The 15,894-nt window shown below is 40.1% G+C and overlaps 1 protein-coding gene across 4 annotated transcripts; it reads right to left on the minus strand.

Annotated features, from left to right (window-relative positions):
• Window positions 1–2,663: 2,663 nt before the first annotated feature.
• Window positions 2,664–11,123, minus strand: adprs (ADP-ribosylserine hydrolase). 4 transcript variants are annotated; one of them, XM_028438897.1, is made up of 8 exons: window positions 10,732–11,123; window positions 10,545–10,645; window positions 9,462–9,716; window positions 7,106–7,202; window positions 6,805–7,012; window positions 4,334–4,521; window positions 4,147–4,247; window positions 2,664–3,382 (listed from the first exon to the last, which is right to left on the minus strand). In XM_028438897.1, the coding sequence occupies exons 3-8, from the start codon at window positions 9,640–9,642 to the stop codon at window positions 2,991–2,993; spliced, it is 1,167 nt and encodes a 388-aa protein (XP_028294698.1). In that variant the 5' UTR covers window positions 9,643–9,716; window positions 10,545–10,645; window positions 10,732–11,123; the 3' UTR covers window positions 2,664–2,990. The 4 variants fall into 4 exon arrangements, with proteins under 4 accessions (XP_028294698.1, XP_028294700.1, XP_028294699.1 ...); XM_028438899.1 differs by having other exon boundaries at window positions 10,545–10,665; XM_028438898.1 differs by lacking the exons at window positions 10,545–10,645; window positions 10,732–11,123 and adding an exon at window positions 9,780–9,920.
• Between the last annotated feature and the right edge of the window lie 4,771 nt (window positions 11,124–15,894).

Raw genomic sequence — 15,894 nt, forward strand, 5'->3', positions numbered from 1 at the left:
CCACAGTTTTTTTTAAAACCCAGGATGGTAATTATTCGGCACACACGTGTCATAAATGCTTCAGTTGTTCTACAATATATTATGCATTTCCTAAACACCAACTCTAACTGTTTACAACTTTTAAAATGTTGAAATAACATGAAATCCCTTAATAGTTATTGTGTCCATCCTTTTTTCTTGATGCTTAGCAACAAATTATGTCATGTCCTTTTTGTCTCAGCATTTGGTTCTATTGACTATTCACTCGGAGTAAAAAACCACAGTGCATGTGACCTCACGTCTCTGATCAGTAAGATAATATACTATATATATATACCAACAATATTCAAAATAACCTTGGATTAAAATGCAATGTTTTAGGCACTCAACCACTCGACAATCTACAATAGTTTTACTGCACTAGCACAGAGTCCAACCTTCTATTGGAACAATTGTGCTGTGGCAATATTTTAGTACTTTGCATGGCCCAGTATTAACCTGGTCCATGCAGCCCAACCTGTGGTCAAACACAAAAATACTCAAAGAAAGCTTTTATGATTTTTGTAATTTTGCAGTCGAGTCCAAAAACGGACAGTAAAAGTGTTTAACGTGTATTCTGTACAACTGTTATTGAATTACATTTTCTAAAGGTGATGTTGACTCTGTGCCTAGAGCAGATATGACCAGATTTATCTCTCAGCGACTGTATCTTTTGAAGCACCAGTGTTTGATAAAAAATAAAATGTTTTTACTGTATTACCGACTTGCATTGTTTCATTTGCTTTTTTTTTTTTTTTTATTGTGGGCATTTGTTGGGTTTAATGGTCATGAAAAAGATGGTTACCCCAGGTCATGTGCTAATTGGACATTATTCGACTGTTTGTGATTGTGTTCAACTTTTTTTTTTTGTCTCACCAAACGTTTGAGAACCCTTGCTACTAATCTAGATTACCTCACAGTGTGTGCTGTCCTACAAAGCTCGCTGGAACTTAATCACTAATTAATGCTGAACAGCTAACCAGAGGTGTGTTCCATAAAGGAGGATTAACAAACTCTGAGTTTATCCATAAACTCTGGGTCAACAAACCCAGCGATGGGAAACTCTGGGTATCTGATTCCATTACAGCTGGTATGAAGTGGGTTAATAAACCCTGAGTATGTAAACCTTGGGTTACTTACGTGCACGCGCGATAAAAAGCCATCATCAATGGATCGAAGATGACTTGAGCTGCCATGGTAACCACTCGGAAAATAGTGATTTATTCACCGTAATGGGTGAAATAAGCCGGTGTTTGATGAATATGAGCCTGTTCTAAATGTGTTCAGTCTTCAGTGACTATAGTGGCTTAAATCACCCGTAATTAGTCACACTTTTTGGTCACTTCATCACTTTATTGCTTCAGTGACGTGACAAGCGGTGAATAATATGAATAAAATGTGTCTGAGGAGACGTGTCAGCAGCATAGGATGCTACATAGAGAGTCCTCCTGTTACACTGGATATTAAGACAGAAAATGCCGCTTGATTTTGCATCATTTATATTGATTTTTAATGTAATATTGGCGCCAGAGTCATCTCAACGTCCTAAAAAATGTCATAAAAAGACACTGATGCTGGACGCGAACCCGCAACCTTTCGGTTCAAAGCGCAGCATCACAATTCACTGCACCATCATATCTTCAAAGTTGTATGATCTACAGATTTAACTGTATAACAATATAAATCAACAATTGAGTCTTAAAAGTAGATTTATTTAAATTATCATCTCCTCCTTTATATTATCCACAGGTTTGTATTCAGAGAACTTTACTCCAGACGTCAGTAGATGTTTTAATGTAGATCAACCTCTCAGTGACTTTAACTTAATGATCTACATCTACAATGTTAGAAAGAAAATTACCGTTTGCATAAAAAAAAGAAAGAAGGTAAAGCAACACAACATTAGTAATGATGTGAACACGTCTGTGGTGTGTGATGTTACTAATGTGTTTCAGAGAAAAGTGTTAAAGTTTATTAAAGTGTTCAGAAACAGTGTTCATGTGGGCGGAGCCAGGTAGAAACCCAGGGTTTCTTTGATAAAACCTGCCAGCGACCAGGTTTAGTTCACGGACAATGTTGCTATGGTAACATACTCAGAGAAGAACATACCTTGTTTTTAGTAATGAAATATTCAGTTTCCCTCATTTGAGCCTGAACATACTCAGAGTTTAAACAGAACCTGTTTTATGGAATAAACCTCAGGTCACGACCAGGTTCTTCTCTGCCTTGATGTTCGTGAGTATCTAAAGCCCCGCCTCCTGACCAATCAGATCTCTTAGAAAACGACCTGCCCATTGTTAGATGATCCTGGTTGGTGCAGATCTGACATCTGAGTCTAGGAAAGGAGATTATTAATGATAAATGAATCCTTTCATTTACCGATGACATCATTTAGGAAAGATATAGATTTATATCTAATGAACTGACCTACAGTCAGCTGATGAAGCCTGTGTGTTGATCATATGCATGGATGGCTAAAGTCATTAATTCATTCATATGCTGGGGCTGACAATGTGCTCTCATCCCTGTGTGTGTGTGTGTGATAGAGGTGCTATACTTACATACAGTGAAGGTGTAAATGTGTCAAAACCATTGAGTTGGCAAGAAACACAAAAAAGGAGATTTTTTTAGTAAAAAAGGGAGAATCATTTCTTATAAAAGTTTATTAAATAGCTCTTACCCACCAGAAAGATAAAACAAGAAGTGACCATTTCATGGTGCAATTTCAACATAACACAGGACTAAACAAAACAGGCAGAGGCTAAAAAATGGGTGTAGGAAAAGGAACAACAAACCGAAAAATGCATTGTTTGATCAAAACCTGTTTTAAATATCACCAAAGATGTTGGAGAGTTTGAATTCAACAAGTTGTTTGTGTGGATATTTCCATTGTTTACAGGTTAGAAGAAAGTTTTCAGTCTTTCTGGAAGCAAAATCTAAACACTGTTTTGTCAGAAGAAGTCTCTTGGGCTTCACTCTGCTCCAGTTTTCTTCTCTGTGACTTTAGAAGAGCTTGACACATTTTGAGACTTGTCTTCACAGCTTTGCTCCCCTTCCACAGCCTTGCCCCCCGGTGGCACCCGGTGATACAGCATGTACAGCCGCTCCGCACTCATTACTGCGTCCTCTGCTCCCTCACAGCACCTGATCCAAGCCTGAGGAACACCCTCAATGCCATAGTGGGCCCCAGCTATGGCACCTGCCATGCAAGCTATGGTGTCTGTGTCCCCTCCCAAGGCAAGGCAGTAAGCTAATGTCCTCTCCAGGCCACCGTAACTCACTGGTAAGCAATCCCTGGGCTGCAGACAGTGGAGGACACAGAAGATCGCAGTAGGGACTGAGTGGAGTGCAGCTATTCCGTTTCCTGATAGAAAAAAAACAGAATTATTGAAATTATCTTGACAGGACAAAGATATACCCCAATAGCCCTTAAATCATGACCACCTGTCTTAAATAATTGGGTTCTACTACCATATGATTAACGAATGAAAAAGCAGCTGAAGTAAGCAAAAACACAGACTAAAAATATATAAAAATCCTTAAACTGCTGCTGAGTGAAACTGCTCAGATTTCTAAATAAAGTCTAATAAAAAAAACAAATAGCTAAAATGTTACAGGCTACAATACCTGATCAACCTGTAGAGTCCAGTCCTAAAGAGGATAAAACATTCAGTAAAGTAAGTGACTGAAGAAGAGTCTCTTGAGTTGAATACATTAAGTGATCCTCACACCAACTATCATTAGATCATAGTGCTTTAATGTTTCATTGCTGGTACAGGTCAAAATGAACAAGGTTGGGAGCCGTGGTTCATTTCCAGGTGGTTTCATTGTTGTGCAACCACTTAATTTCTTGTCATACAAGTTAAGCCTTTGATTTTCTTTCATTTGCAAATTGTGAGAATATAATCACATTTGTGTGCATGTTATCTGCCTGATGATGTCTTGAGAAAGGTTTACTGGAAAAACAGTGTGATTGTGTTATAAACTCACTACCCATCAGGATGATTGGTCATAGTGCCTATTTGTTCCAACTTCACCAACAATACTTACATGATAAACATCACAACCAACAACCATATGAAAATTCAAACAAAGAATTACAAAATAAAGAGATGAAGAGATTCTGACCCAGCTCTGAGATGACCTCCTCAATGCTGACTTTGTTCCTCCCCATCAGGTCTCGAACTCTGTGAAGTCGTTCACAGAATGGCTTGTCTGCCTCCTTCAGGCTGCAAAAACACAACACACACTAAAACATTTCATTTTAAACAGACATGATTACATCAGCTTTAATTAACAGATCTCCCAAACTCACATTCTGGCATCCATGCGTGTCAGCTCGTCGTCCTCCACTTCCTCCATCTCAGAGATGAGCCTGCTGATGAACTGCTGAGGGAGCTCGAGCGCCCCATGAAGGGAGAGGTGCACTGCCATAGCTTGCAGAATGGCTCCGTTGTAACCCAAAGAACATGAGTGAGTCAGCATGGCTCCTAGACGAGCAAACTACAGAGGGAAAGATATGGAAAATTATGACAAACAAATCTATTGTTGTTTCCCACCAAAAAAGTGGCCTCTCGTCAGTATGGGGCCACAAGTAGTACGGACCCTCATAAAAGGTCCTAAGAAGAAAAAGACTACTGTAAGTGCCATTTGTTATAGTGAGAATATTATTTGGTTATGTACAAGGAAATAATATTGAATATTTGATTTAATTTACTCATGTATTTTATTTTGCCATTCTGCACTGCAATGTTTGCAACAGGAAGTAGTTGTTTTTTTGTGAAAGACTGTTGTTAATAAAGAAGTGATGGCGATGGAGCAATACAAGTACAATTTTACCATTGTACCTCGAAGCCCACTCGACACGTAAAACCAGTCTAGTGTCTTCACTCATGAAGTGGTTATACAATACAAGTAATTGATGAGTATATGACTTTATAGAAAAGACACCAGATAGCCACTACATTAAGTAAAACAACCAGCTCAAGAAGTCTGACAACGGCAGCCATTACGTCCAGAGCAGTAGTGATGGTGGTCTGACAACGATGCTCTGATGCTTGCTTCCACATACACACCCGGGAAAGCCCCAAGGAGTCGAGGACTCAGCGCACCCCCTGACCATTAGCCCCACCCACTATGAGGCACCCCACCCGCGAGGAGGAGACACACCTGGTGTAGCCTCCAGCCAAGGGTGTCTGGACCCACCCATCAGCCTGCAGACAGCAAGACAGACCTACCCTCGTGGATATACAGTATGTGTATGTGGTACAATAGCTCCGGAAGGTACAGGGCAGTGGTTGTTGAGGTGTGTCTAATATTGGAGTTATTAGCAGGGCAGCACATGCGATGCCCCCCCCCCACCCAGTCAGCCCCTCTATCAAGCACCCAAAGGGTTGGAATGGAGTGTGGTGCACAAAATTGTGAGCCATACCTTGTCATGTAAGAGGCCTGTCTGGTGTGAGCTTAGCCCATCCATACAGCGGGCCACGGATAGATTAGATGGTGCTGACGGGCACCACGAGCCCCAGGGAAGCGCTGAGCAGCACACCGAACCGGCCCCACAGAGCATGGCGGCACTCCCCACCCCCCAAGCACAGCGGGGCACCAGCCACCCCGCCCAGCGGTCCAGGGGCGACCACCGCCAGAGGCCGGCCTAGAGTGGCCCGCCTCGTTGCAACAGAGATGCGAGTGCCCGCACCAGGACCAACATAAGCCCGCACAGACCCACAATACTACACCGGGTGTCCACAGGAAGGCAGCACCGACCCATCAGACAAGAGAGGATGCCATCAACCGCCCAAGCAGGGCCCCCCCACCAGCCACAGACAGACAAGCAGGCGCACCCAAGCACCCCCAACCGGGCACCACCACACCAATGCCGCCAGAAAGCCCCTACCCCATCCAAGGCAGTGTGGCGCCACATCGAATCGCGGCAGTCCCCAAGCAGATTGCAGGAGAGCGCACCCCAAGAGGCCCAACCCAAAGACCCACACCCGATATATTCCAGCACAGGCATGGCACCTACAGGGCCGGAGCAGCCAGCCAGTGGAGCAGCCAGGTCTAATGTGCATTTGTTAAAACTCAAACTTAAGTTTTGGGAAGAACAATAGATAAGTTGTGTTTGTTGCTTGAAATGGATGAATAAAATGTGGAAGTTCATGTGAAATGTGTGAGCTTTAAATACCAAAGTGTATATGTTGAAAAACATGCAATGTTTTGCGTTTCCTGATATGTATTTGATTTATTTGAAGGTAAAGTATGACAATAAGTAAAGGTTAAATGAGTCAAATCTGTTGATTAAAAGTGTTAAAGTGTAATTATTATGTTCTATGATAACAATTAGGAGCTGGAATATGAGCACCATTTGTTAATTTGTTTATTTAAATTACAGTTTGTTATAGTGAGATTATTATCTGGTTATGTACAAGGAAATAATATTGAATATTTGATTTAATTTACTCATGTCTTTTATTTTGCCGTTCTACACTTCAATGTCTGCAACAGGAAGTAGTTGTTTTTTGAGAAAGATAATAGAGTGATGGCAACAGAGCAACACAGATGTTTTACCGTTGTCCCACCATGAGCAATGAAGCCAACTTGACTCAGAAAACCAGTGACGTGTCGTCAATCATGAAGTGGTTACACAATGCAAGTATAAGATTTATAGGAAAGACACCAGATAGCCACTCCAACTACCATGTAGTCTGTATCATTAGAAATAAATACCATCAGCCATCCATTACCAGCAGTGAAGATGTTTGTTTTCAACAATAGGCCACAACTCACTCTTTTGACATCACTCAGGTCCGGAAAGGCCAGAGCAAAGGGAGACGCCCTCATGGCCCCACCGTTCCCAAATGAGCCCCGGCCGTTAAACTGGTCCCTGGCTGGCTGATACACGTCTCTCAGCTGAGGGGACGAGAGCTTCTTCAGCACCTGGATCACTCCAGAGCCATAACCCCGGCCTGGGGATGCACTATATTCCTTTGCAAACCTGGACAGGTGAAACGAAAGGACTCAAGTTTATGTTTGTTGACGTTGCTGTGAAAATGATCACAATTATCAGGCAGAGTGTGTGTTTGTCTACCTGCGAGCCATGTCCTGCTCATCAAAGCCAGCCCGAGTGAGGAGAGACTGAACCACGCAGCGTGCCATTGCCGTGTCATCGCTGTATTCCAGGATTCCTGTCAGACACATTAACACTTAATAATAAAATCTGAATGAAATGTCAACATAAGTGGTTGCCATTATTATTGCAATTTGCTTGATATTTATTGTTTTTCATATACATCAACATATAAAACATGTTTTGAAAGGTTTAAAATTACTATGTCTCGGAGTCAAATAGCTAAACTGTCCCTGTTTGAATGCACTCGTTATATTAACATGTCCACTTACTCATGGTCACTTTGTTTCTACGCAATTAAATCGACAAACTCATGGCAGGTGCTGCTACTCTTTATCTGCCTTGATTAAGAGTAAAAGTTATGTGAAGAGAAATGTTTTAAACCTGACGTGTCTGTATTGTTGGTTGAGTCCGCTGCCTTTAGTGGATACTTCCTGTTGAGGTGCTGCTAAGAAAAGCTAACACTGCATGGCAATAAGCACACCGTAAAGTGTTGTCTTTTGTTCAGTGTACAGTAGTCCTACACTTTAGACACTCGCTTTTTCTTTTTGGTAAACTTTGGCTGCCAGTTTCATCTTTCAGCTTATTGCTCCACTCTTCTTTAGGTAACTATGGCAACTAGTGATGCACTAAAATTTCCACCACCGAAAATTACACTTTTGCCACCGAAACAAGCCGACAGGATGTTGTAGTAATACGAGCCAGCACTGTCTGGAAACAGGCCAACTTTTCTGCTGACTAGTGGAGCGGCTGTATTTCAACATGTGCATCATCAGCATGAATCCGGTTTTAGAGTCTGTTAGCGCACGTTTCACAGAGATCCTTTGAACTTCATCACAGACTGTACTTAGTCCACGTTATAAAGATATTACTTGGATGGAATTAAACCAGCACGCATAAAAAATGATCCACGCCGCAATTAATACAGATAATGGAGATGTGCAGTGTAGGAGAGGACAGTAGAGCTCACAGAGTCACTGTAATAAAGCATAGAAGCTGCTCTGCATCAAGAACTTCAATGCACTTTGTTTTTTATGAGAATATATTTAATTTAACGAGGCCAGTCACTTATAGGCCTGTATATTAGGATTTAATGTATGAGTAAGGTCAAGTTAAACTTTTTTTTAATATATTGTGCATTGTTGGAATGTCAGTGCAAAATAAATATTTTTATATTTTTAATAGATTTATTCATTGAAGCATTCATATTAATGTATACAATGCAATGCTTTGATTGTAGTGTGGTTAGCACACAATCAGCCATAAATGTAATGATACTAATAACTGGCAATGCATAATCATTTCCTCAGATAATTTTAGGGATGTAAAGATTAATCGTGAGGAAGTTAAAATGTTATTCAAATGTGTCACGATTCACAACGATACTCTGAAATTGAATCGCCGTACAAAGGGCGTTATCTATTTAGAATTTGAAATTCAGGACACCATCGTGTTTTAAATCAGAAGTGTGGAAGCATTTTGGCTTCCCCGCGACAAAATGAAAGAAGTGAGAAAGAAAGAACATGTGAAATCCAAGGTAAGAGCAGCTCAGAGAGAAACAAGAAAGAGAGTTTGTTTATTTATATTATTTCTTTGATATGGGATTTGTGTTAAAGTCCAATTGTTAAGGCACAAAATACATTTTCAGTTTCACTTTTTAAAAGAAAAAGGACTATTATGCAGTTTTGCATAGTTTACTGAAGAGCCATAATTTAAATTATTAGGCTTCTTCTTCTTTTGTATTATTGCATCCAGGATTTATTTTTAATTAAATTGCGTTGCTAACAAACATACCTTATATTTGGTTTGTTTGGTTGGGACCTATAGTTTGATTTTGATCAATAAATACCTATTTTCTGTGCCAATAAGCCTGTTTATACATTTGTTGTGACCTGAGAGCTGGACTGTGACAACCGTAACACTGCCAATATTATTTACATTAACAACTGTATATCAGTTCATATGTATCAGATTAACCAACTATTTTGCCATTAGGGACGTTGCACTCGAAGCAAGCAGTTCGACACTGTATTGATCAAAATGTCTCAAACGCTTGTTTCTATGAATAAGACCATGTACAGTATCTCCCCAAATGAAGCCTCAATACTTCACAAATATTACATAGATTTCCTTCTGTTTGGATCCAAGATAAAGTTTCTCCATTGTTACGACAATAAACAATAAACGTACACAATCACGCTGAACTGATTGTTGTTGTTTGTGTGTGTGTGTGTGTGTGTGTGTGTGTGTGTGTGTGTGTGTGTGTGTGTGTGTGTGTGTGTGTGTGTGTGTGTGTGTGTGTTATCTCCGTTCTCACCGCTTCCCTTTGCCTCTTCGTCCAGGCTGTCCAGATGTTTGAGCACACTGTCCAACGGGACCTCCTCCGCCCCCTCGAACTCTCCCCCAACACAGTCCCCGAGCACCGCTGCTACCAGTGCTCCTCTTAGCCGGGACAAAGACGCGGGCCCAGCCGCGGCTCTGACCCCCGTCACCGCCATCCTCGAGCAGGCGAACAGCGCCCTGGACTAGTCAGGAATGGTGCTCTCTGGTCTTTTGAACGGACTGCCAGACACTGGAGGAAGGAGTAGAACAGTTACAGCTACAATACCAACAGATGTCTGCTCTTCATGGCTACCTCTGAACTACTTCCTATGTGTGGCGGAGTTTCCAACGTCATCACCGGCGGCCATCTTAGCTCAGGCACCTCTGCAGTCTGTGGTGTCAGTACCCCTTCTCAATCCTTCAGGGGCCTGATCATAGACATTATATAATGTCTATGGGCCTGATAGTTTCAGAACCTTTCAACGCATGCGCGTAGACTACGTCACTTCCTTCACTCGCAATCCTTCTTCTGGGATTTCGAGTCGACGCGTGTTAAATATTTTAATAGTACACATTTAAATTTGTGACTGTTTTGTGGTGTTTTTAAATGTTAATAAAAATAAATAAAAATAAAACTCGAATGGCCCATGATCCCCTGCGTGCGTCCGTCTTGTGTGTCATTTGTAATCATTTATAGAGCTTTAATAATGTTTCATTGCTGGTACAGGTCAAAATGAACAAGGTTGGGAGCCGTGGTTCATTTCCAGGTGGTTTCATTGTTGTGCAACCACTTAATTTCTTGTCATACAAGTTAAGCCTTTGATTTTCTTTCATTTGCAAATTGTGAGAATATAATCACATTTGTGTGCATGTTATCTGCCTGATGATGTCTTGAGAAAGGTTTATTGGAAAAACAGTGTGATTGTGTTATAAACTCACTACCCATCAGGATGATTGGTCATAGTGCCTATTTGTTCCAACTTCACCAACAATACTTACATGATAAACATCACAACCAACAACCATATGAAAATTCAAAACAAAGAATTACAAAATAAAGAGATGAAGAGATTCTGACCCAGCTCTGAGATGACCTCCTCAATGCTGACTTTGTTCCTCCCCATCAGGTCTCGAACTCTGTGAAGTCGTTCACAGAATGGCTTGTCTGCCTCCTTCAGGCTGCAAAAACACAACACACACTAAAACATTTCATTTTAAACAGACATGATTACATCAGCTTTAATTAACAGATCTCCCAAACTCACATTCTGGCATCCATGCGTGTCAGCTCGTCGTCCTCCACTTCCTCCATCTCAGAGATGAGCCTGCTGATGAACTGCTGAGGGAGCTCGAGCGCCCCATGAAGGGAGAGGTGCACTGCCATAGCTTGCAGAATGGCTCCGTTGTAACCCAAAGAACATGAGTGAGTCAGCATGGCTCCTAGACGAGCAAACTACAGAGGGAAAGATATGGAAAATTATGACAAACAAATCTATTGTTTTTTCCCACCAAAAAAGTGGCCTCTCGTCAGTATGGGGCCACAAGTAGTACGGACCCTCATAAAAGGTCCTAAGAAGAAAAAGACTACTGTAAGCGCCATTTGTTATAGTGAGAATATTATTTGGTTATGTACAAGGAAATAATATTGAATATTTAATTTAATTTACTCATGTATTTTATTTTGCCATTCTGCACTGCAATGTTTGCAACATTTATAGACATCATAATACGCAGACGCCGCATCGACTGCTGCCGCCCACGAGAGCTGTGCGTCAACAGGGCGGCCATCTTGGACCGGTGTCACTCGCTCCTACAGTGTATTATATCTATAGAGGAATGATGTTCTACATAATTAAAGTTGTCATAAATCGCTCAATTCTCAACCAATTTTCACGGGGTTTGTTTGTAACAAACGTCAGCCATGATAGATAGATAGATAGATAGATAGATAGATAGATAAATAGATAGACAACATTGCTTAAGGCTATACATTGTATTTGACAATTATTATTATTATTGAAATACTACTGTATTATTGTTATTGTTACTCTTATAATTATCATTATATTCTCATATTATTGTATTTTTTATTATTAGTAATACTTTATATCATAGTTAGTGGTGTTCTCATTGTATTATTATTATTATTGCTATTATTACTATTGTTATTTTGCACCACTGCCTCCACCACCACCAGTCCAAGATGGAGGCGCTGTTGACGTGTCTCTCCACAGTCGATGCGGAGCTGTGTGTCATGCCGCATACATGCGTTGTGTGGGGTTGCTCAAACAGAGCGAAGCCAGGGGAAAATACAAGACAGTTTTATTGCATTCCTAAAATATTAACTAGTCAAGGAAAACAAACAGAACATCTGCCCACAGAACGGAGAAACAAATGGCAAACTATCATCAACAGGAAAGGTTTCAGACCTGATCAGAAAAGTAACACTATCATTTCATCACAGGCAAGTGTGTATATTATAGATGCATGATGTTGTCATATGAATACACTACTCATATGTTTACGTTGTCATTCAGACTGAACGTCATTGGAAAGCTACAATTTTTGAGATTGAAGCCATATACAGGTGCTGGTCATATAATTAGAATATCATGAAAAAGTTGATTTCAGTAATTTCATTCAAAAAGTGAAACTTGTATATTATATTCATTCATTACACACAGACTGATACATTTCAAATGTTTATTTCTTTTAATTTTGATGATTAAAACTGACAACTAATGAAAATGCCAAATTCAGTATCTCAGAAAATTAGAATATTACTTAAGACTGATACAAAAAAAAAAGATTTCTAGAAATGTTGGCCAACTGAAAGTATGAAGATGAAAACTATGATCATGTACATCACTCAATAATTAGTTGAGGCTCCTTTTGCCGTATTTACTGCAACAATGCGGCGTGACATGGAGTGGATCAGTCTGTGGCTCTGCTCAGGTGTTATGAGAGCCCAGGTTGCTCTGATAGTGACCTTCAGCTCTTCTGCATTGTTGGGTCTGGTGTCTCACATCTTCCTCTTCACAATAACTCATAGATGTTCTATGGGGTTAAGGTCTGGTGAGTTTGCTGGCCAATCAAGAACAGGGATACCATGGTCCTTAAACCAGGTACTGGTAGCTTTGGCACTGTGTGCAGGTGACAAGTCCTGTTGGAAAATGAAATCTGCATCTCCATAAAGTTGGTCAGCAGCAGGAAGCAGGAAGTGCTCTAAAACTTCCTGGTAGACGTCTGCGTTGACCTTGGACCTAAGGAAACACAGTGGACCAACACCAGCACATGACATGGCACCCCAAACCATCACTGACTGTGGAAACTTATACTCAACCTCAAGCAACGTGGATTCTGTGTCTCTCTCCTCTCTTCCTCCAGACTCTGGGACCTTGATCTATAAAGGACTAAATGTACTTTCATCAGAGAACATCACTTTGGACCACTCAACAGCAGTCCAGTCCTTTTTGTCTTTAGTCCAGGTGAGACGCTTCTGACGCTGTCTCTTGTTCAAGAGTGGCTTGACACAAGGAATGTGACAGATGAAACCATGTCTTGCATACGTCTGTAAGTGGTGATTCTTGAAGCACCGACTCCAACTGTAGTCCACTCTTTGTGAATCTCCACCACATTTTTTAATGGGTTTTGTTTCACATTCCTCTCCAGGGCGTGGTGCAAGGTGGTTGTCTTTTGGACAACTGTCAGGTCAGCAGTCTTCCCCATGATTGTGTAGCATACAGAAATAGACAGAGAGATCATTTAAAGGCCTTTGCAGGTGCACTAGATGTCTTCGATATTGAACATTACACTTGAAATATGTCAGTTTGTGTGAAATGAATGTATACATTATACATGTTTCGCTTTTTGAATGGAATTACTGAAATAAATCAACTTTTTCATGATATTCCAATTTTTAGACCAGCACCTGTTAACCATGTAATGATCCAACAACCACAGCCGAAGTTATCAATGCTTCGCGTTATCAATTGTTTACACGTGAATTGTTGTTGATCATTAATCACAGTAATAATGCCGACGACGTGTGCTATTGTCAACTGCCACAATCTAGGTGGGAGAGATAAAACTGGCTTTTATCGCATCCCTAAGATTATTTCTGGACGGGGGGAGTGACTGAACAGAAGAGTGAACGGCGTAGGCGAGCATGGATTGTTGCATTCAACCCATCAAATGTGACGTGTTATGAACAACTTTGTGTTTGTTCGGATCATTTCATTTCAGGTAAGCTATAAATTAAGAAAATGTTGTAAGTAGAAATAAATCTAAAAAAAAAAGACAGCATCACTTTGCATTAACTTGATGTACTTGGTCGAAGAACTTTGATAGTTGTATTGATGAAAAAATATTTTCTATTAGATCTAAGCCAGTGTGTATTTTGTTTCATCTGACAACCCCATGTTGTTTTAAATCAAAGTCAAGTCAAATAACTTTGATAGTGACAGTAGTTTAATTTTGTGAGTAGAGCTGGTCAGTCTTGGTAGTAAGAAGACGTTCATTTAAAGATAATATAATTTGTTTGTGATAAGCTTTGGAAAGAGTAACTGTGTTCAGCATGTAAGGCCAATCATTCAACAGTTGTGTATAAGGCTATTGTTATTAGTAATTATAAACATATTTGTTACTATTTTCCTTAAAAAAAGATTTTGTGGTCTGTACTCCACTCAGACTTGTTGATCTGGTAAGGATCCTCACGTCCAATTACGGTTGTTTTCTCCTTGTAACGAATAAGGGCTCGGGCTGAGCAAATTTATCCAATTTATTGAATTTGTCGATAAAAGCGATTTTTATTTTGCAAATTCTAGTTTTTTCTAATTTCTTTGGGTTCCGTCCTTGTGGGTTACCGTAGCGCGATGTGAGCCAGCCCCCACATTTGTTTACCCTTTGAGTAGGCTATATGTTTGCCACAGGCATGTTTCATTTTTTATTTACATTATGCTGAAATGCTAAGGGAAGAGTTTTTTTTTTTTTTATTGTAATGTTATGTGTTATACAATATGTAGTTATTTGATTTCTTAATCAGAAAATTGAAGCTACTGTGAAGTTGCTGTTGCACTTTTGCCTAAACCTGGTTAAAGCTTGAAATAGTTGAATGACAGAGCCTCATTTACTTTTTATTTTGGGATTGTTCTATGCATTTTACCTCTTGAGGACAATCACAGCAATAAAGTTTCACTTTTGACAATATATCTGATGTCTGCAGTCATTTTTCAGTGCTTTGAAAAAAAAAAAAAATCTAATCAAATCTCAAATTTTTCTTTTTTTAAGCAAAATCGTCCAGCCCTAGTAAAGGTCTTCTTATCGAGTGACTCAGAGTATTTCTCCATGGTACAAAAGCTGGTGAAATGTTATTTTCTACTGAATACTTCCAAAATATTGTGTGTGCACTGAATAGTGCTATCGTGAAGAGCGACGGTCGGTAAACAAAGCCTTCCAAAATGGCCGCCGGAAATGCATTGTGGGATATTTTATTGAAAAATACGAAGCCCTCTATATACCAGAAAAAACGATCCTGTTTGCTTGTCAAAGATCCAACTTCACACACACCTGTTGCTAAGCGCCTCCAAAGACTTGTACGTAGGGTTGGGCATTGTTTGGATTTTAATTATTCCGATTCCGATTCTGATTCTCGATTTCGATTCCTGTTCTAAACGATTCTTGATTCCGATTTTTTGAGTTATGCAGGTCAACAGGTCACAGATTTCACAGGATAATTTGAAAAAGCCTTTACACAGGCCATTTTTATTAATTCACTTAGCTGATACAGTTTAATTTGGTTGCTGTAATGTAACTAGGGTTTTTAATTACAAAGGTCTCCAACTGTATCTGTAAAAGTGAAACTTGCTGAAATAACACCACAAACAAGTTGTCAGCAGTCTAAAAAACAAAGAGCTACAGCCCAGGTAGATGTGAAACTAAATGAAATAAACTCAGATACTGGAGCAGTCATGTGACAAATCAATCAACAGTTCTTGTTGAGAAACATTATTATTATTCTGGATACAGTGGAAACAGAAACTATAAAAAATAGTTATATTTTGAACTTATATTGTAGGGAAGATATTCTATAGATAAATGTAATTGGAGTGTCCTACACTTCCTCATTTAGCGGGGCTAAATTAAAGCTGGTAACTTCTTGAATAAGGCTACATTCTGGGTGAACTCATCCTTTAGTAACTCATTAAGTTGATCATTTAAACCTTAGAAGCTGCGCTGTCTATGATACGGCTGGAGAAGAAGTGATCAGCGCTCTCTCTCCCCCCTGTCAGCCTATGGTCAGCGGCTCCCACACACACACACACACACGCACACACACGCACACGCACACGCACACGCACACACACACACACACACACACACACACACACACACACACACACACACACACACACACACACAGACTGCAG

The sequence above is a fragment of the Gouania willdenowi genome, chromosome 22 (assembly GCF_900634775.1).
Source record: "Gouania willdenowi chromosome 22, fGouWil2.1, whole genome shotgun sequence".
NCBI lineage: Eukaryota > Metazoa > Chordata > Actinopteri > Blenniiformes > Gobiesocidae > Gouania > Gouania willdenowi.

What these genes read in the sequence shown, in the direction of transcription:
- adprs (XM_028438897.1), bottom strand. Translation starts at nt 9,642, where the DNA reads ATGGCGGTGACGGGGGTCAGAGCCGCGGCTGGGCCCGCGTCTTTGTCC. An exon ending in GAGCAGGACATGGCTCGCAG is followed by an intron (nt 7,013 to 7,105) that starts GTAGACAAACAC and finishes TCACCTGTCCAG; the next exon opens with GTTTGCAAAGGAATATAGTG. An exon ending in GGAGGTCATCTCAGAGCTGG is followed by an intron (nt 3,383 to 4,146) that starts GTCAGAATCTCT and finishes TTTTTCTATCAG; the next exon opens with GAAACGGAATAGCTGCACTC.